The 20,111-nt window shown below is 48.7% G+C and overlaps 1 protein-coding gene across 1 annotated transcript; it reads left to right on the top strand.

Moving 5' to 3' along the window:
* Positions 1-5,680: 5,680 nt before the first annotated feature.
* On the top strand, positions 5,681-19,777 carry C2 (complement C2). The gene is made up of 18 exons (XM_053601368.1): positions 5,681-6,055; positions 6,218-6,424; positions 7,041-7,226; positions 9,264-9,437; positions 9,521-9,619; positions 9,840-9,973; positions 11,317-11,455; positions 12,568-12,708; positions 14,303-14,392; positions 17,462-17,602; positions 17,719-17,813; positions 17,891-18,002; positions 18,118-18,283; positions 18,390-18,466; positions 18,609-18,700; positions 18,883-19,009; positions 19,136-19,185; positions 19,342-19,777. Exons 1-18 carry the CDS (start codon positions 6,010-6,012, stop codon positions 19,519-19,521), a joined length of 2,256 nt encoding a protein of 751 aa, XP_053457343.1. The 5' UTR covers positions 5,681-6,009; the 3' UTR covers positions 19,522-19,777.
* Positions 19,778-20,111: the final 334 nt, after the last annotated feature.

The following is a 20,111-nucleotide window of genomic DNA, read 5'->3' as shown; positions in this document are numbered from 1 at the left end:
CAGCTCTGCCACCTAGTACCTGTGAGAGCCTGGAGCAGCTCACTTAGCCTTTCGGTCCCTCAGTTTTCTCATCTATAAAGTGGTAGTAACAACAGAACCTGTATCATAAGCTTGTTGTGAAGATTAAGTGAGCAGCTACATTTAAAGGTTTTAGAATAGTATCTGCCGCTATCCTGCTATCCAGCAGACCTGGAGACAAGGATCCAAGTGCAGACAGTGCATTGGAATGGGATCCCAGGAAACACAGGTGGAGTGGAAAGTGGGATAGGGAAGGAAGGCAGTCAACAAAGGGTGTGTTATCGAGCACATTTGCCACTGGGGAACCGTGGGATGGTGCAAACTTAAACCATAGTGAGGGGCAAGGGAGCCCAGTATTTATATCAATCAGTCATTGGTTGAGTAATTAATTATCTGGCATTTCTAGGTTTCTGTGCATAGGTAGGGGAGGACAACCCCCCAAATCCCTCAGGCAAAGACATAAAGATGCTGATATTGGAAGTCAGTGGAACACCCTAGTGGTAAGACCCTCGTGGATATGGTGGGGCAAGAACAGATCCATTGCAATTAGCAAGAGGCTTGTGCAGGCTTGGCCCGTAGTGCCAGCCACATACACCTACACCAAGACTGGTGGGTACGAACTCAGCCTGCGTCAGGTGAGCAGCAGTGACAACTGCAACAGAAAACTAGCCGGGCGTTGTGGCGGGCGCCTGTAGTCCCAGCTACCTGGGAGGCTGAGGCAAGAGAATCGCTTAAGCCCAAGAATGTGAGGTTGCTGTGAGCTGTGACTCCATGGCACTGTACCGAGGGTGACAAAATAAAACTCTTTCTCAAAAAAAAAAAAGAAAGAAAGAAAGAAAAGAAAGAAAGAGCCGGGCGCGGTGGCTCACGCCTGTAATCCCAGCACTGTGGGAGGCTGAGAAGGGAGAATCGCTTGAGCTCAGGAGTTCGAGACTCGCCTGAGGGACAGTGAGACCCCGACTCGTGAAAAAAATGGAAAAACCCAGCCGGGCGCCGCAGCGAGCACCTGTAATCCCAGCGGCTTCTGGAGGCTGAGGCAGTGGGGTGCCCACAGCCGGAGTCTGAGGTTGTGGTGCGCTACCACGCCCACTGCACTCTGCTCAGGGGCATAGGGTGGGACCCTGTCTCAACAACAACAACAAAAAAAAGTAAAGAAATAAAAAATAAGCAACGAAATAAAAAAAAAGCCAAAAAAATAATAATAAAATAAAATAAAATAAACAAAAAAAAATTAAAAAAAAAAAAGAAAAGAAAGAAAGAAACCTTGGAATTGATAAGAAGAAATTTTTGAACAAGATGAAAAAAGCTGGCAGGAGAGGAGGGTCTGTATTTTCAGGCATTATTCACCTCCTTTCTTCCATGTGATATGAAAACAGGTTGCATTTGCCAGGCTTTTGAATAAAAGAAACAAAAAAGAAATAAAAAATGGGGGCAAGACATGATTGCAAGAGGGACTTTACCTAACAATTGCAACCAGTGTAACCTGGCTTATTGTACCCTCAATGAATCCCCAACAATAAAAAAAAAAAAAAAAAAAAAGAAAGAAATAAAAAAACCCAAGGTCACCTTCATCCGAGGGAGGTCTACTGAAAAGCTACTTGGGAGGACAGAGGAGTCTAAAGTTCTGGTGTCTTCAGCCCTAGAGTCACCCAGGTCATTGTCCTTCCACATTCAACTGGGCCTTCTAGACAACTAACAGTAAACCAACTCTGGTGACCCACTTTCTCTTTCTTGCCTCTGTTCAATGTGGCCTCCCTGGGGCCAGAGTTCCTCATCAAAGTTGGCCAACCCCCTGGCTGGTGCAGTGGCTCACACCTGTAATCCTTGCACTCTGGGAGGCCAAGGTGGGAGGATTAAGGTTTGAATTTAGGAGTCTGAGACCAGCCTGAGCCAGGGTGAGATCCCCTCTCTACTAAAAATAGAAAAACTAGCTGTGCATTTTGGCAGAAAAACTAGTGGGGCATTGTGGCAGGAGCCTGTAGTCCCAGATACTTGGGAGGCTGAGGTAAGAGGATCTCTTGAGCCCAAGAGTTTGAGGTTGCTGTGAGCTGTGACAGAACCACAGCGCTCTGCCCCAGGAGATAGTGTGAGACTCTGTTTCAAAAAGAAAAAAAACTTGGCTGACCCTTGCACATCGCTTATCTCCCCAAATCCATCCTCTCCTTATCTAGTATTAGAGTTTTAGCTGTGCACATGGTCTACAAACTAGGGACCATACTTTCCAGCCTTCCATATAGTTGAGTTTTCGCCAATGGAATAGTTGGGTGAAATTTCATTTCATTACTTGTTTCCTATTGCTGCTCTCATTTCATTTCCTTGGAAGTACAGGCTTGCTGGACACCCTGTTTTGGCCGTGCATACAAGGTCAAATTCCCAATGGTATGGCAGAACCACAGGATGGAAGGAATGTAGGATTCTGAAGGAGACTGATGAGTAACTCTGCCCTGCTAGCCAGGGCTACACATACCACATCACCTTGACCTGCTTACACTGAGGCACTTATTTGAAAGTGTAGTAAACTTCCATCTTATTTAAGTTACTGCACTTTGGCGTCTTTTTACTGCAAAAATTTAGCATATGTCCTCATAAACATACGTCCCTAATTATTGCCTTTGGCTCCCACAAAGGTGATTTAGTTAGATACAGGTCTAGCGGCTAAAATAACAATGACTTAAATAGTCTAAGTAGTCCATGACAGTCCTGTTAGTGCTACAGGTTTGGGGAGCAAGGCTTCTTTAATTTTGTTTCTTTGTGATCTAGAGTGGCTCCACTTCTACCATTTTGTCCACATTCCAGGAGGTGGGAAGGGGAGAAGAAAAGTCAAGGAACATACACCTCTCCGTAAGAGCATCCTTCATGGGCCCAGGAAACTTGGGAATTTTATTACGAAAAGATGAAAAGAGAATGGATTCTGCCACACCATGCCACGTCGATCTAACTCAATAGATAGCGACAGAAACTTGTGAAAGAAGAGCTCTTTCTTTTAAAGGTAGCTGTTAGACATGACTTTGATGGCTTAGCAAGGCACCCAAAATTTAGCAATTTAAGTATCCAGTCAGGGCTCGGCGCCTGTGGCTCAAGCGGCTAAGGCACCAGCCACATACACCTGAGCTGGCGGGTTCGAATCCAGCCTGGGACCACCAAACAACAATGACGGCTGCAACGAAAAGAAAATAGCTGGGCGTTGTGGCGGGCGCCTGTAGTCCCAGCTACTTGGGAGGTGGAGACAGGAAAATCGCTTGAGCCCAGGAGTTGGAGGTTGCTGTGAGCTGTGATGCCACGGCACAACAGGGCAACAGCTTGGAGGCTCTGTCTCAAAAAAAAAAAAAAAAAGTATTCAGTCAGGTTAGGTTTCATTATGCCCTGGGCACAAACAACCCTGAAATATGTGTTGCCACAGTGGCTTGCAAAATATAACCCTAAATCTCTCCTATTCTGGTGTTCATGCCCCTTTACAATGTGACTTTGCCACTTTCCCCTTTAAGAGTCGATTTGTGATTTGCTTTCTCCAGTAGAAAGTGGCAGAAGTGATGTTATGTGATAGATATCTGGGGATAGGCCTCAAGAAATCTTACCACTTATGCTTTGGTTCTTTTGGAATGTTGCCCTGGGACTCCCATGCTGTAAGAGGCAAGGGATGAAAGACCATGGGAGAGAAAGGGCCAGCTGTCCCACTGTTCCCACTGCACTCAGCCTTTAGCTGATTGCAGCTGCATGACTAAACCCAGGCAGGGCCAGCAGAAGAACCACCTGGGCAACACAACAAATTGTGAGAAAGAATAAATCATTTTTAAAGCCCCTACGCTTTGAGTTGTACTTTTTCTCCCCATACCATGTATCAGTTGCAATGCAATGGATTAAAATAACAATGGTTTATTTCTTGCTTGTGTTATTTATCCACCAAGAGTCAGCAGGAGATTCTGCTTTTGATAGCACCCAGGGATCTCAGCTGATGGAACAGACACGATCTCAAATGTTGCCATCCAGAGGGAACGAGCATGATGAGACTGCATTGACTCTCAGAGGTTCCACCTGGCAGTGATATAGACCACTTGTACTCATATGTCATTGCTGAAAACAAGTGGATGGGGGAAATTCAATCCCACCACATGACTGAAAGAAGACAAAGCTTCAATTATTTTATTTACTTATTTTTTTGAGACAAAGTCTTATTATGTTGCCCTTGGCAGAGTGCCATGGCATCACAGCTCACAGCAACCTCCAACTCCTGGGCTTAAGTGATTCTCTTGCCTCAGCCTCCCAAGTAGCTGGGACTACAGGGGCCTGCCACAACGCACAGCTATTTTTTGGTTGCAGTTGTTTAGTTGGCCCAAGTTAGGTTCGAACCTGCCACCCTTGGTGTATGTGGTTGGCACGGTAACCACTGTGCTACAGAAGCTGAGCCAGCTTCAATTATTTGTAAACATTCCTAAATACTCACCACCCTGAAGATAGTTTATTACTCTCTTGTAACATTCTGAGTAGGTGGGCAGGGCTGGTTGACATCAACACAGTGTCAGGGACCCAGGCTCCTCTGCTTTCCCTGTCGTCTTCAGGACATTGTCCTCATCTTCATATGCATCACCACTCAGTTTATAAGCCAGATCATGAGAAAAAAAGGACATACTTCCCACTTTTATTTTAGGGATATAATTTGGAACACACATCAGTTCCACTCACATCCCATTAGGCAGAACCAAGTCACCTGGCTACATAGCCACCAGGAAAGCTGGGAAATGTAGTCTTACTTAAATGATCACTTCAGAGAAAGTTTCATCTTTGTTTTTGATTGATCATGTTTATTTATACCCCACATTGTTCAAAAATGTATTTAAGAGGCTTTTGTGGGATAGTGAGACTAATACCCTAGCTTAAAGCGTCTTTGCTTCCTGCATTTGATACAAGTCTGGGTTATGATTTGGCACATTCCAAACCCCAATACTTTATTTATTTATTTATTTTTTGAGACAGAGCCTCAAGCTGTCTCACTGGGTAGAGTGCCGTGGCATCACAGCTCACAGTAATCTCCAACTCCTGGGCTCTAGTGAGTCTCTTGCCTCCGCCTCCAAGTAGCTGGGATTATAGGTGCCCACCACAACAACTGGCTATTTTTTGGTTGCAGCCATCATTGCTGTTTGGTGGGCCCAGGCTGGATTCAAACTCATCAGCTCAGGTGTATGTGGCTGGTGCCTTAGCCGCTTGAGCCAACCCCAACACATTTTTATTCATCTGAGTAACCAACCCTAAATTTAATTATTTTGTAACATGGGAAATTTACCTATTGGACTTTTGGTAAAAATGTTGTAAACATTTTTTCCTGTTTCCAAAACTAAGTGCTGATTTTGTTATCCCTATATTCTCTGTGGGGAAGGCTTGCTGGAAAGAAAAGTATTGTGAATCTTCCTGTATATTGATAAGTTCTAAGAACATTAGTCTCAATCCCTTGGAAGTTTATGTTTAAGAAAACAGCACTGTTCCCTATTTTCAGGAAGTAAAACCCACTTGGCAAAACCCAAAAGAAAATGAAAACTTTACTTACATAGAATGTTTTGCAATATCTTGGATGGATTGTGGGTTTGTTTGCTTTAGACTATGCAAGAGCAAGTGTGCATAAGCGCACGCGTGTGTCCGTCTGAGTTTGTGAGCTTGCTGGTGTATGTGTGTGGATGTGTGTGTGTGGGTGTGCATGTATGTGTAGGGGAGCTTGGGAGCAGTAAGCAAAGCCTGTGGTGGAGCTCTTTTGACTTTATAGATATATTGGTGTTTTGGCATTAGGGAGACAGGGCAAAGGTTTTGCCCCTTCAGCTCAGTCCTTAATCTCTGCTTCTTTTTTCCTGAAAGAAGAGCATTCTCCCCACCCCCACCACTCCCTGGTTTTCCTTCTCTGGCAGCTAATGAAGCAGCAGCTGAGCCAGCTCTGGTTTTCGGGAAGTCAGATGACCTTTTCCCTCTCGTGGCTGTCTGCCTCTCCCTGTCCCTAGGGTGGACACTATGGACCCACTGATGGTTCTTCTTTGTCTGCTGCCCCTATACCAAGGTAGGAGGCGGGGGAGGGGGATGTCGGGGTCCTGGCTGAGCCAGGCTGGTGCTACCAGGTAGAGTCCCCACATATGAATTGGAAGGTCACTTTTTCTTTCCTTTTCTCATCTGTGCCTTTCTTCTTTTCCCTTTGCTGTTTCCTTGTCCCCCATGCCTGCAGGGCCGGCAGCTGCTGCTCTCTCTTGCCCTCAGAATGTGAATATCTCCGGTGGCACTTTCACCCTCAGCCACGGCTGGGCCTCTGGGAGTCTCCTCACTTACACCTGCCCCCAGGGCCTGTACCCATCCCCAGCATCACGGCTGTGCAAGAGCAATGGACAGTGGCAGACTCCAAGAGCAACCCGGCTGACTAAGGCTGTCTGCAAACGTGAGGCTCCCTGCAGTCCTTCATCAGGGGGCCCCACGAGGGGCCAGCCACTCCAGAACTTCTGTTTAGGAGCTGCTCAGGGTGGGACTTAGCATGACTGGATGGTGTGGGGGGGAAGGCAAAGGTGCTTTTGCAGAGGACATTTTGAAATATCCAGAAAATTTCAATTGCCTGGAGCAAGGAATTGAAATATCCAGAAAATTTCAATTGCCTGGAGCAAGGAATTAAGGGCAGGCTTTGATGGAGATTATGGGGTACAAAAGCCAGGGATGACTTTTTATGTACAATTGATTGCACAGTAGTGGCCATTCAGGATGGATGCTAAATGGTCCTGGAGTCCTCTGGACACTTGAGGTTCCCAAGGAGGGGCTGGAGTGGCCACGGCCCTTCACGGGGCTGAGGGAACCGGCTCTGTATTAATCAATTAGTTTGAACTGTGTGGAATTGTCAACATTCAACCAATTGTCCAAACAGCACTTTCATGTGCTTCAATCTAATATTTTAATGTTTTGAGGACCGATTGGCCGTTCCCAGTCATCCAGCAGTCTGTCACCGGCTCAGTGCCAGCCCAGGGGTTCCCCATCCATCCCTATATTCCCTCCTACTCTCTCTCCAGCTGTTCGCTGTCCAGCCCCTGTTTCCTTTGAGAACGGTGTGTACACCCCACGGCTGGGGGCCCACCCTGTGGGCAGCAACCTGACCTTTGAGTGTGAGGATGGCTTCACACTGCGGGGCTCGCCTATACGTCAGTGTCGCCTCAATGGCTTATGGGATGGAGAAACTGCTGTGTGCGATAATGGGGGTGAGTGCTGTGACCCATGGGCTGCATGAGGGCTGGGGGCTTCTGGGGAATGCTGGAGCCTAATGTGTGCCCAGGAAGCCTCTGTGGGGATAGGGGTCTGGTGTTCCCTGTGCCACAATAATAAATATTCCTGGATTTTGGTAAATTGAGGTCTACAGGTCACTCATCATCAGTATGCAGGCAACCTGGCCCTGGGCAGTTGGTGCTAAGCTTCACATCAAAAATATATGCTCCACACACTCTATCCAGCTTTTCTGAATGCCTCAAAACAAGACTTGGGATTTGAGTCTCACAAATTATTGCAACGGGAGAATCCACTATTGTGTTTAAGTGCCTTGCCTCTGGAACCAGGTTTGGGTCCCTTGGCCTCCCCTGGAAGTCACCAGAACTGTGCTTCTCAGGAGTGTAGATGAAGAACCTTGACTTTGATAGCCTTCGGACAGGTTATTTAACCTGCCTATGCCTCGGTTTTCATATCCGTAAAATGGGAATAGTAAAAGTGCCAGCCTCCTGGGATTGCTGCCTGGATTAAATGAGTCGATATTAGCAAGCATCTAGAATTGGATTAATGCGCACACGCTTTTGTTTTTGACTTTTTTTTTTAATAGACAAGATCTCACTGTGTTGCCCAATCTAGCCTCGAAATTTTGTGCTCATGCAATCTTCCTGCTTTGGCCTCCTGAGCAGCAGGGACTGAAGGCACACACCACTCAGCACAGCCACATATGCTTTTGCCATAGTTATTATTGCCCCTGTGAATGGTGAGGGGCTCTCCTTGACAGAAGAGGAGCACCAGGATTTCCTGGAGCCACAGTTGCCTGCAGGTTTGGGGGGCCTCTCCTAAATCATAGTTCTGAGTACATAATACAGAAGACATAGGGTCCATAAGACGGCAGGACCCTATGTCCAGTGACTCAGCCTGTGGCTTCCCACTCTTGCCCTTGAGTCTTTGCCAAATGGCTATTTATTCAAACATAAATATAATTTTAAAAAATTAAGGTATACTCTACCTACAAAATGTACAAATCTTAAGTATTCAGCTTGATGGATTTTTATGTATGAATCTATCTCTGTCATCACCACCTAGAACAGACAACTTGCCCAACATGGCAGAGGCTTCATCCTGTCCCCTCCCATGAAGTAACCAGTCTTCTGAATTCTGCCTTTGCAGAGTAGTTTAGCTTGTTCTTACACTACATGTAGATAGAATAAATATTCCTGGATTTTGGTAAATTGAGGTCTGCAGGCTGTGGCCTTTGCATCTGGCTTCCTTTGTTCAACATTCTGTTTGTGAGATTTATCCGTGTTGCTGTGTGTATGGGTAGTTTGTTCTTTTTTATTGCCATGTAGTATTCTGTATATGACTATCTTACAGTTTATTTATCCATTCTCCTGTCAGTGTGCATTTGGGTTGTTTTCAGTTTGGGGCTCTTAGGAGTAAAACTCTATGAACATTCTTGCACCTGACCTTTGGTGCACGCGTGCACTGGTTTCTCTGGAGTAAATGATCTAAACATGGACTGGTTGGGTCACAGGCTGGCGTAGTTTGGCGGTAGCAGAGGCTGACCATCAGCTTTCCCCATGGGCACTCCAGCAACGTAACAGAGTTCTGGTTGCTCCATGTGCTCGCCAGCATTTGGAGTTACCTGTCATTCTAGAGTTGGCCCTTCTGGTGGGTGCAGTGATGCCTCCTTGGGGTCTATGATATGCAAATTTTCTCTATGGAGGTGTAGGGATCATCAGCCAGCATCTTCCCTGGGGCTCTGGGACAGACAGGAGTGAATCCCTGGGTTGGGATTGGGGAGCTTCAGTGGGTGAATCAGGGTGTTGAGTTCTAAACATTTTGTCTTCCTCAAGATTCTCCATCTACACTCCTGGGAAGCACAGTTCTGGTGTCTCCCAGGGGAAGGCCAAGGGACCCTCCAAGGTTCTGAGGGTCCCGAGAGGTGGGAGAGCTTGGCAGGTGAGGGAGTGAGTGAGTGAGGCCAAGTGGCCAGAGGAGGCTGCTTACTTCTGTCCTCCCTCATTCACTTGCAGCTGGACACTGCCCCAACCCAGGGATTTCAGTGGGTGCTGTGCGGACAGGCTCCCGCTTTGGCCTTGGGGACAAGGTCCGCTATCGCTGCTCCTCGAATCTGGTGCTCACAGGGTCTGCAGAGCGGGAGTGCCAAGAAAATGGGGTCTGGAGCGGGACAGAGCCCATCTGCCGCCGTGAGTAGCTGCTCTGTCCTCCCTCCCAGGCCCCAGGGTACCCCAGGCCTATCCTGGTTGACCCTCTGTGGCTCTTCCCACAGAGCCCTACTCTTATGACTTCCCTGAGGATGTGGCCCCTGCCCTGGGCACCTCCTTCTCTCACTTGCTTGGGGCCACCAATCCCATCCAGCAGAAAAAGGGTGAGTGTTTGAGGCAGTGGTTGGGGCAGTAGGGTTCTGCGCCTGGCCGGAGCAGGGGAGGGAGGTGGCTTCCTGGAGGTCTGGGAGCCGGGGTGTGGGGGGTGTGGGGTGTGTGTTTCTGTAACCAGAGGGAAGCAGAGAGGTTGGACGCCCCCCCACCCCCCGCTAGGGCACAGGAAGGAGGTGATATTCTGATTCCTCCCCTTCCACTTTTCTCCAGAAAACCTGGGCCGTAAAATCCAAATCCAGCGCTCTGGTCACCTGAACCTCTATCTGCTCCTGGATGCCTCTCAGAGTGTATCACAAGAAGACTTTCACATCTTCAAGGAGAGTGCCTCCCTCATGGTGGACAGGGTCAGGAATTAAAAGCCGGCATGTGGAGGAGGTCTTCTTGCATCACTGTCTCCTGTCTCCTTCCCTTCCTCAAAGTCCCACTCATAGCCCACCTCTTCCCAGAAGTCTTCCCAAGTTATACTCGTGACAGGCAGGAGTCATGATTTCAATTTATATGCACATATTTTTTTTTTCCACAAACACTTTTGGGGTACCAGCTACGTGCCAGGTACTACGCTGGGTGCTAGGGGACATCAAAGATGAACTTTCTTTTCAGGAATGCACTTGTCTAGAACAGTGGTTCCCATAAAAAGGGTAACGAGATAATCCTTGGTGATGTGTCAGAAAAATCCGGTACCCTTGTTGAATAATTTAAATTAAACTAATAATTTAATGTATTTTAATTTCCTTTTAAAATTTTAATTCTTTGTGGAGGGTTTATAATGTATACAACATATTTGAAAACTGATACACTTATCTAATTTGTAAGTCCATATCCCTACATTGGGGCACATGCTCACAATGTTTTTACTGACAGGAAGCACAGACAGAAGAGTCTGGAAAGGCTTGGCACCTTTAACACAGTGGTTATGGTGCTGCCCACATGCACCAAGGCTGGTGGGTTGGAACCCTGCCTGGGCCAGCTGAACAACAATGACAACTGCAACCAAAAAATAGATAGGCGTTATGGTGGGTGCCTGTAGTCCCAGCTACTTGGGAGGCTGAGGCAAGAGAATCTCTTAAGCCCAAGAGTTTGAAGTTACTGTGAGCTGTGATACCACAGTACTCTACGGAGGGTGACATAGTGAGACTCTGTCTCAAAAAAGAAGAGTCTGGAAGATGCTGGTTTAAGTTTCTTGCCAACCCTTTGTTTTATAATTATGCTTTTCACAATAATCCATGTAGACAGATGGTTTTTCCTTTCAGCTATGTAGTTACATGTTAAAGAGGGCAATTTCTATGCTCTTTAGAGTCTTTCTTAGGACTTAAAAGCAAGTACTCATTAAACTGTGAAGAGGCTACTTGCCAACAAGCTCAGGTCCTGCCTCCACCTTTTCCTCATGGTGTGGTGGGGGCAGGCTAACAAGTCTCAACTTCCTTACCCCTAAGATAGGGACCACCATGCCCCCTGCAGAGCTGATGTGAGGATTAAATGAGAAGAGAGTCTATCAAAGAGAATAAGTACTTGACAACTGTGCCTTTGCTGGCTTCTTCTAAACAGCCATTTCCTAGTTGGTGCCTCCTGTGGCTATTGCCTCTGTCCATCCAGGCTCTCTGCCTCCTTGGGGGCCATTGTTTGCTGTCTTACCATCCTCCCTTTGGTTCCAAGGCCCTTCACGCCACCTCTCACTCACCCTGCACAGATCTTCAGCTTTGAGATCAATGTCAGTGTCGCCATCATCACCTTTGCCTCCAAGCCCAAAGTCCTCATGTCTGTCCTGCATGACAACTCCCGGGATGTGACAGAAGTCATCAGCAGTTTGGAAAATGCCAACTCTAAAGGTATGGGTGTCATCACATGATGTGATGGGAGTGGAGAGGATGGACTGTGGGGCCTGCAGACAGATTCTGGACAAATTAGAGAGAGAAAGATGCCTCTTGGTGGCACTTGAGTCCCAGGGCTCAGGTGTAGCTTTTTAAAAAAAATTTGAAGAGGGCGGCGCCTGTGGCTCAGTGAGTAGGGTGCCGGCCCCATATGCCGAGGGTGGCGGGTTCAAACCCAGCCCCAGCCAAACTGCAACAAAAAAATAGCCGGGTGCTGTGGCAGAGCATGGAGGAGCTGGAGGTTGCTGTGAGCTGTGTGATGCCACGGCACTCTACCAAGGGCCATAAAGTGAGACTCTATCTCTATAAAAAAAAAAAAAAAAAAATTTGAGGACAGAGTCTCACTATGTTGCCCTCAGTAGAAAGCCGTGGCATGACAGCTCACAGCAACCTCCAACTTTTGGGCTTAAGCTATTCTCCTGCCTCAGCATCCCAAGTACCTGGGACTACAGGTGCCCGCCACAACGCCCAGCTATTTTTTGTTGCAGTTGTCATTGTTGTTTTACCTGGCCTGGGCTGGGTTCAAACCCACCAGCCTTGGTGCATGTGGCTGGCGCCATAACCGCTGTTCCACGGGTGCTAAGCCTCACATGTAGCTTTTAAGTCCAGTGTCCTAGTGAGGGAGTCCAGCTACTCCCAACTCGCGGTTCACTCTGACGTGCTGCAAGTCCAAACACACTGTGCAGGTCTTTGGCTCCTTCCACGTGGTCTGGCCTTCCAAACTGCCAACTCCCCGTGTCATTATTCATCTGGACACTGTGTGAAGCTACCTGGGTGGCAGTTAGCAAATGACTAAAGCAACTCAAGTTCTTTGGAAAACTCATCTTTGAATCCTGGGACTTTAGAGTGGTCTTGAATTAGGGTAATGCAATGAACACTTCTAAGGTGGAATGGCTTTTAATGTTTGAATAAGCAATGATGCCAAATCACTACCTAGATGGCAAAGATCTGAGTTTATCAAATCAATTGATAAGTTACATTTCTGGTGGTTGGAAAAACAGGGTGATTCCCTACCCCTGGGTGGCAGGTGGGAAGTTTCGAAGAGAGTCCTTCTTTTTGGCATTTTCCAGACCATGAAAACGGAACCGGGACCAACATCTTTGAGGCCCTGAATAGTGTCTACATCATGATGAATAACCAAATGCTCCGACTCGGCATAGGAACAATGGCCTGGCAGGAAATCCGACATGCCATCATCCTTCTGACAGACGGTGGGTATTGTTGTCCTGCGAGTGGGTATGGGCTAGTGGAAGGAACCCCAATGTGGGGCCAGAAGACCTGCAGTCTGGTTCTCCCTCTGCCACTCTGGGCTCCAGTTTCTTATTTATAAAAATAGAAATAAATGGTGTTGATAATGCTGATCATAGCCATATGTCAATGATGATGATGGCTTCCCCCCTTCCTTACATAATTTTTATGGAGAGCAATTCAAGTAGTTTGTGTAAAAGTGCTTTGTGATTAGAGTATGTTGGGCGGCGCCTGTGGCTCAGTGAGTAGGGCGCCAGCCCCATATACCAAGGGTGGCGGGTTCAAACCCAGCCCCGGCCAAACTGCAACCAAAAAATAGCCGGGTGTTGTGGCGGGCGCCTGTAGTCCCAGCTACTCGGGAGGCTGAGGCAAGAGAATCGCTTAAGCCTAAGAGATGGAGGTTGCTGTGAGCCGAGTGATGCCACAGCACTCTACTGAGGGCAGTAAAGTGAGACTCTGTCTCTACAAAAAAAAAAAAGAATATGTTAGCTCTTCTTACTACCTGGAAGGTGACTTGGACCTACATGGGGAAACGTGGGTCTTGAGCAGGAGTATCGAGGGGCACAGATGAAGGAGCAGCCATTAGATCTGGCCTTGTCATTTGCCTCTTGATTTTGTCCAAATTACACAGCCCCTCCAAGGCTATTTTATTGTCTATAAAAGGAGGATACCCCTATTTCCTGGGGTTGCATGTGAATTAAAGGAGATAAAGTATGTGAAACTCCTGGCCTAGTGACTGGAATGTAGAAAATTTCAGTAAAAGGAATTTTTTTTTTTTTTTGTCGCCCTCGGTAGAGTGCCATGATGTTATAGCTCACAGCAACGTCAAATTCTTGGGCTCAAGCGATTCTCTTGCCTCAGCCTCCCAATTAGCTGGGACTACAGGTGCCTGCCACAATGCCCGGCTGTTTTTAGAGATGAGGTCTTGCTCTGGCTCACACTGGTCTCGAACCCATGAGCTCAGGCAATCCACCTGCCTCAGCCTCCCAAGTGCTAGGATTACAGGCATAAGCCACCACGCCTGGCCTAAAAGGAATATTTTGAAACCCACATAAGCAAAATAAGTGTCAAGGTTCCCAGGCTGAATGCTTCCCCACTCTTTCAGGGCTCTGGAGAATCCTGATATCCACCCAGATGAAAAACACTTTGCTGAGCAGTGCCTGTGGCTCAGTGGGTAGGGCGCTGGCCCCATATACCAAGGGCGGCGGGTTCAAACCTGGCCCCGGCCAAACTGCAACAAAAAAATAGTGGGGTGTTGTGGCAGGTGCCTGTAATCCCAGCTACTCTGGAGGCTGAGGCAAGAGAATCGCCTAAGCCCAGGAGTTGGAGTTTGCTGTGAGCTATGATGTCACGGCACTCTACCAAGGGCAATAGAGTAAGACTCTGTCTCTAAAAAAAAAAAAAAAAAAGAAAGAGGGCAGCGTCTGTGGCTCAAAGGAGTAGGGCGCTGGCCCCATATACCAGAGGTGGTAGGTTCAAACCCAGCCCTGGCCAAAAACTGCAAAAAAAAAAAAAAAAAAAGAAAGAAAGAAAAATTGTTTGCCATCTCTGTTCTAGGAAAGTCCAACATGGGTGGTTCTCCCAAGATCGCTGTCGACAATATCAGAGAGGTTCTGAACATCAACCAGAAGAGGAATGACTATCTGGGTGAGCCCCTACTCCTTATCTGAGCTGTCCCTGTAGGGAGCACGGGGTCCTCAGTCAGGGGTTCCAGCATTTTGGCTCTGACCTGGAGCCATATGGATTTATTTCTGTGTTGTTCTGTACAAAGGCAGCTGAGGACCACAGTGAAGAGTCTGGTGACACACTGCCTGTGGTCTCACCCTTGGTTTTGTCTTCCAGGGGATGTGGCCATGGGCAGTTTCTTCATCTAAGGGAACAGAGCAAGGACATTCCTCGTAGGCTGACAGGGGAAGATATTCAGGCAAACATTGGCTGGCACACAGAAACACCCAGTTTATGTTAGCTTTGACTGCCACCATCATCATCATCACCACTATCTCATTTTTCAGGAACCTTTCTAGGAAGGGACCTTCATTCCTTGTAGGGATGGTCCCTAACATTTCCTCTTTTAGCAGTATAGATAGCTAACTACAGCTTTGGCAGTTTCAGCCCCTAAAGGAATAATTCTCCAGTTCAGACTGAACACAAATTATACTGACCTTTGACTAGAAAATAATTTTAAGGGGAGTTGTGTAGAGAGGGAAGGCAGCTGGTTTTGAGCCCCCAAATCCCACCTTCCCCTTAGGTCCTCTCCTTTCCATTCATACTGCCCTACCCACCTGCCCCTCAAGGGTATGCTGATTCCTCTTTAAATCTCTGGCCTAAGGAAGACAAAAGTCAAAACCTACTCTCTTCCTCCTTAGTGTTACTCAATGGGCCGAGGTTAAATGCTCAAAAAGATTTCATTAAGAGGTAGAGGACTGGGGTGGCGCCTGTGGCTCAAGGAGTAGGGTGCCGGTCCCATATGTCGGAGGTGGCGGGTTCAAACCCAGCCCTGGCCAAAAACCACAAAAAAAAAAAAAAAAAGAAGTAGAGGACCAAAGGAAAATGGCCAAAGACAACCCATGGGCTATTACCAGGTTGTTTCCTGGCTGAAGACCCCTCTGACCACCCTGATTCTTACACATAACACAGCACTCTCTAGGAGCAAAACAGCAGGCCACAAGGAGTGCAAAGGGTGGGAGAAGATCAGGCTCTGTGGGCCACCTCAGGGCGGTTGTGACTGGCACCACACTCTGATGCTGGGCACTGATGGTAGTGTGAGTCCAGGCCCTCCAGTGGGAACAGGTGGCTTTAGACCCTTCTCTCAGAGGAAGACCAGATCAGAAGTTTGTCTCCATGCTATATTCTGAGTTCTTTTTATTCAGTCAGTCATTTAAAAGTATTTACCAAGGGCCCATCCTGGGCCAGGCGCCATTCTGTGTGCTGAGGATACAGCTGTGAAACCTCTGCTTGCATGCCACTCTGCATGGGGCAACATCTGAGGTTCCTGGGCACACTGTAACAAAGCACCACACCTGGGTGGCTTATCTTTTTTTTTTTTTTTTTTGCAGTTTTTGGCTGGGGCCAGGTTTGAACCCACCACCTCTGATATATGGAGCCAGCGCCCTACTCCTTGAGCCATAGGCACCGCCCCGGGTGGCTTAAAACACAGAAGTTTATCCACTCACAGTTCTGGAGGGTAGAAGTCTGAAATTAAGGTGTTGGCAGGGCCATGCTCCCTCTGGAGGCTCTAGGGAAGAGTCCTGTCCTGTCTCTCCCAGCTTGTGGTGGCCAGGCATTCCTTGGCTTGTAGTCACATAACTCCAACCTCTGCCTGTGTCTTCATCTCTCCTTCTTCCCGTGCGCATCTCTGTATTATCACATGGTGTTCTCGTATACATGTAGGAGATCCAGAACCCATTTGTTTGATCCAAATTCCCCCTTTTTCTGAGACAGAGTCTCACTATGTCACCCCTTGGTAGAATGCTGTTGCTGAACTCACAGCAACCTCAAACTCTTGGGCTTAGGCGATTCTCTTGCCTCAGCCTCCCAAGTAGCTGGGACTATAGGCGCCCGCCGTAATGCCTGGCTATTGTTGTTGTAGTTGTCATTGTTGTTTTAGCTGGCCCGGGCAGGGTTGGAACCTGCCAGCCTTGGTGCATGTGGCCAGCGCCATAACCACTGTACTGTGGGTGCCGAGCTATAATTCCACTGTTTCTATAAGGCCCTAGTCACTGGATGAGGCTTGCCCTAATCTAGTATAAACTCAAATTTATGACAGCTGTAAAGACCCTTTATCTAAACAAGGTCAGATTCACAGGTATTGGGGGTTGGGATTTGAACAAATCTTTTGGGGGGGGGGACACAATTCTCCCCACTATAGGCAATAAATAAAGAAGCTGGGTATATACCTGTAGTTCCAGCAGCTCAGGAGGCTAAAGCATGAGGATTGCTCAACCCCAGGAGCTCAGGAACCAGCCTGGGCAACATAATGAGAACCCATATTGAACAAACAAACAAAACAAAACAAAATGAGATAAGGAATCCACATAGCATAATAGGTGGTTGGTGACATAAGCTAAGGTATGAAGGCTCAAAACCTGTAGCTCAAGCAGCTAGGGTGCCAGCCACATACACTGGAGCTGGCAGGTTCAAATCCAACCCAGGCCAAAAAATAGCCAGGGGTTGTGGTGGGCGCCTGTAGTCCCAACTACTTGGGAGGCTGAGGCAAGAGAATCACTTGAACCCAAGAATTGGAGGTTGCTGTGAGCTGTGACACCATAGCACTCTACCCAGGGTGATAACTTGAAACTGTCTCAAAAAAAAAAAAAAAAAAGGTATAAAGTGTAGTGAGGTGAGGGGATGAAAGTGTCTGGGGCATTGCAGTTTTGGACAGGGAGGCCATGGAAGGCTTTTCTCAGGTTATATTTGAGCCAAGACTTAGGTAAGAAAGTGAGCCTCTCGGTGGGGTAAACCAGGCAGAGGCATAGCTGGTGCAGGTGGCCTGAGATGGGCATGTGGCTACGGATCTGAGGGACTTCAGAGAGGCTGTGTGCTGGCATGAAGGGCAAGGAGCGGCAAGAAATGAAGGCAGATAGGTGGCAGGGTGAAGGCGGCATGGGTCCGGCTCATGTAGGTCTTTGTGTGACACACTGAGTCCCAAACAACAGCCTCGGATCTCATGGGGTGGCCCCTCACCAGGATTCTGGTGCTCCCCTTCCTCCCCATCAGATATCTATGCCATTGGGGTGGGCAAGCTGGATGTGGACTGGAGAGAACTGAATGAGCTGGGGTCCAAGAAGGATGGTGAGAGGCACGCCTTTATTCTGCAGGACACCAAGGCTCTGCACCAGGTCTTTGAGCACATGCTAGGTGAGTGAGCTTCCACCTCTCTGGGCAGGGAGAACAGGAGGAGCCAGCCGGAGGCCCATGCTGGGGACCTGGACCCAGTGCCCCTTTACCTGCCTCCTTCCCCATTTGATCCTCAGATGTCTCCAAGCTCACAGATACCATCTGTGGGGTGGGAAATATGTCGGCCAATGCCTCTGACCAAGAGAGGACACCCTGGCATGTCACTATTAAGGTATCAGGGAAAAGGGGTGGGGCTTGTGGCCATGGGCCAGAGACACAGCAGCCTGAAGATCGCCTGTTCCCATGCAGCCCAAGAGCCACGAGACCTGCCGGGGGGCTCTCATCTCGGACCAGTGGGTCCTGACAGCAGCTCACTGTTTCCACAACAGTGAGGACCGCTCTCTGTGGAGGGTCAATGTGGGTAAGGCAGGGGCTGCAGCAGATCCCTGACCCTGAAGCCAGAGATCCCACCACCTGTCCCCAGTCTCTGGTCCTTTAAGTGCCCTGGTCTAGACTAATCTGCCACATTGTTCCAGGGGATCCCAACTCCCAGAGGGGAAAAGACTTCCTTATTGAGAAGGCTGTGATCTCCCAGGGGTTTGACATCTTCGCTAAGAAGGACCAGGGAATTCAGGAGTTCTATGGTGATGACATTGCCCTGCTGAAGCTGGCCCAGAAAGTGAAGATGTCCACCCATGCCAGGTATCAGAGTCTGGGATAGAAGGGTGCCCTTCATGGGAGAGTGCTCTGGAGACCCCTGGAGTGGATATTGAGGGTATGCCTGAGTGACCCTCGGCCTTCTCCCCAGACCCATCTGCCTTCCCTGTACAATGGAGGCCAATCTGGCTCTGCGGAGACCCCAAAGCAGCACCTGTCGGGACCATGGTGAGTGCTGGGGCTTAGGGTGCCTGAGAGCTGGGGCTAGGGCTTGGGGGTAATGACAAGGCCTGGGCTGCAGTCTTCAAGCTGGCAGTCTGGATTTGGGGCAAGAGGACCAGCAACAACACCCTTTTCTCCTTGACTACAGAGCATGAACTGCTGAACAAACTGAGCGTTCCTGCTCATTTTGTTGCCTTGAATGGGAGCAAACTGAACATTAATCTCAAGACTGGGACAGAGGTGAGGGTCTCAGATCAAGGATGCTAGGATGCCCCTGTGGCAGCTCCCAGAACATCTCTCTTCCTTGTCCAGCTCTGGCTGCTTTCTCCATCTGACTTAGGTCACCCCTCCTCCAGGCCTAGCTGGTCTGCTGGGTGTCCCTGCTCATTCCATTCCTCTTTCCTGCTCCACCCCTACTGCAGTGGACAAACTGTATCCAAGCAGTCTCCCAAGGCAAAGCCATGTTCCCCAACTTGACAGATGTCAGAGAGGTGGTGACAGACCAGTTCCTTTGCAGTGGTACCCAGGAGGATGACAATCCCTGCAAAGGTGAGTTCCCCTATCACTCCTGGATTCCTGACGGGAAGGGCATTGTGTCCCTGTGGCCAGCATATGTGCCAGGATACCAGTGTGCTGCCCTGGATGACACTGACTCCTGTCCTTCCTTGCTGGCAGGAGAATCTGGGGGAGCAGTTTTCCTTGAGCGGAGATTCAGATTTTTTCAGGTGAGGTGGGGGAAGCTCTCTGGACTGGAGTTACAGGATCTCACACTTGCTTGGGGGATGGTCCTCCCTTGAGGGAGGTCTTTGGAGGAACCACGGAGGTTGGGGCTTGGAGCTAGGGCTGTGGTAGCCTCCAGCCAGTTCTTTCCATTCCTCTAGGTGGGCCTGGTGAGCTGGGGTCTTTACAACCCTTGTGCTGGTGCTGTTGACAAAAACTCCCGCAAAAGGGCTCCCCGTGGCAAGGTCCCACCACCGCGAGACTTCCACATTAATCTCTTCCGCCTGCAGCCCTGGCTGAGGCAGCACCTGGAGGGCATCTTGAACTTTTTGCCCCTCTAATCATGGCCACTGACCCCTCTGCTGTCCTGCTAGGATCTGCCATCTCTTCCATCTCCTACTTCTGAATACCCACCCACCTAGCTGCCTCTAGGATCTCAGCTGGGCAATCTCCAGGTTTCCTGCCAGCACGACTGCCCTGCTGCCCCCATCCCCTTGGCCTGTGCCCAAACCTCTCCCTAGTTTACTTGACTCATGCCCCTTTCACTTTCACACGGAATTTCCCATTTATGAAATTAATAAAAATCAGTGATTTCTACATCTATCTGCGCCTTTACCTGGGGCCAGGCAGGCCTGGGGGTGGGGGGAGGGGAGGCCATAATGACTCCAAGGACCATAGAAAGGCAGGTCAGAGACCCCACTGGACAAACAGCAACTGGACTCTGCCCCTTAACACACAGTCAACAGGGGAGCAAGCTGGGGGCTTTGTTTCTGGTCCCTAAGTGGGTGGTCTAGGCTTGTTGGGGAGGAGCTGAAAGGAGGTATTGAAGGGGTGAGTCCTGAACCTTGGGCAGCAAAGGGTGGGACTTGTGCAGTTTCTCTTTCCTCAACTGGCAGCTCCATGGGGCCCTCCCACTCGGATTTTCCGGGAA

The sequence above is a fragment of the Nycticebus coucang genome, chromosome 9, assembly GCF_027406575.1.
Source record: "Nycticebus coucang isolate mNycCou1 chromosome 9, mNycCou1.pri, whole genome shotgun sequence".
Classification (NCBI taxonomy): domain Eukaryota; kingdom Metazoa; phylum Chordata; class Mammalia; order Primates; family Lorisidae; genus Nycticebus; species Nycticebus coucang.
Note: the sequence above shows the minus strand (reverse complement) of the source record. Positions and strands in the feature narration are given on the sequence as shown.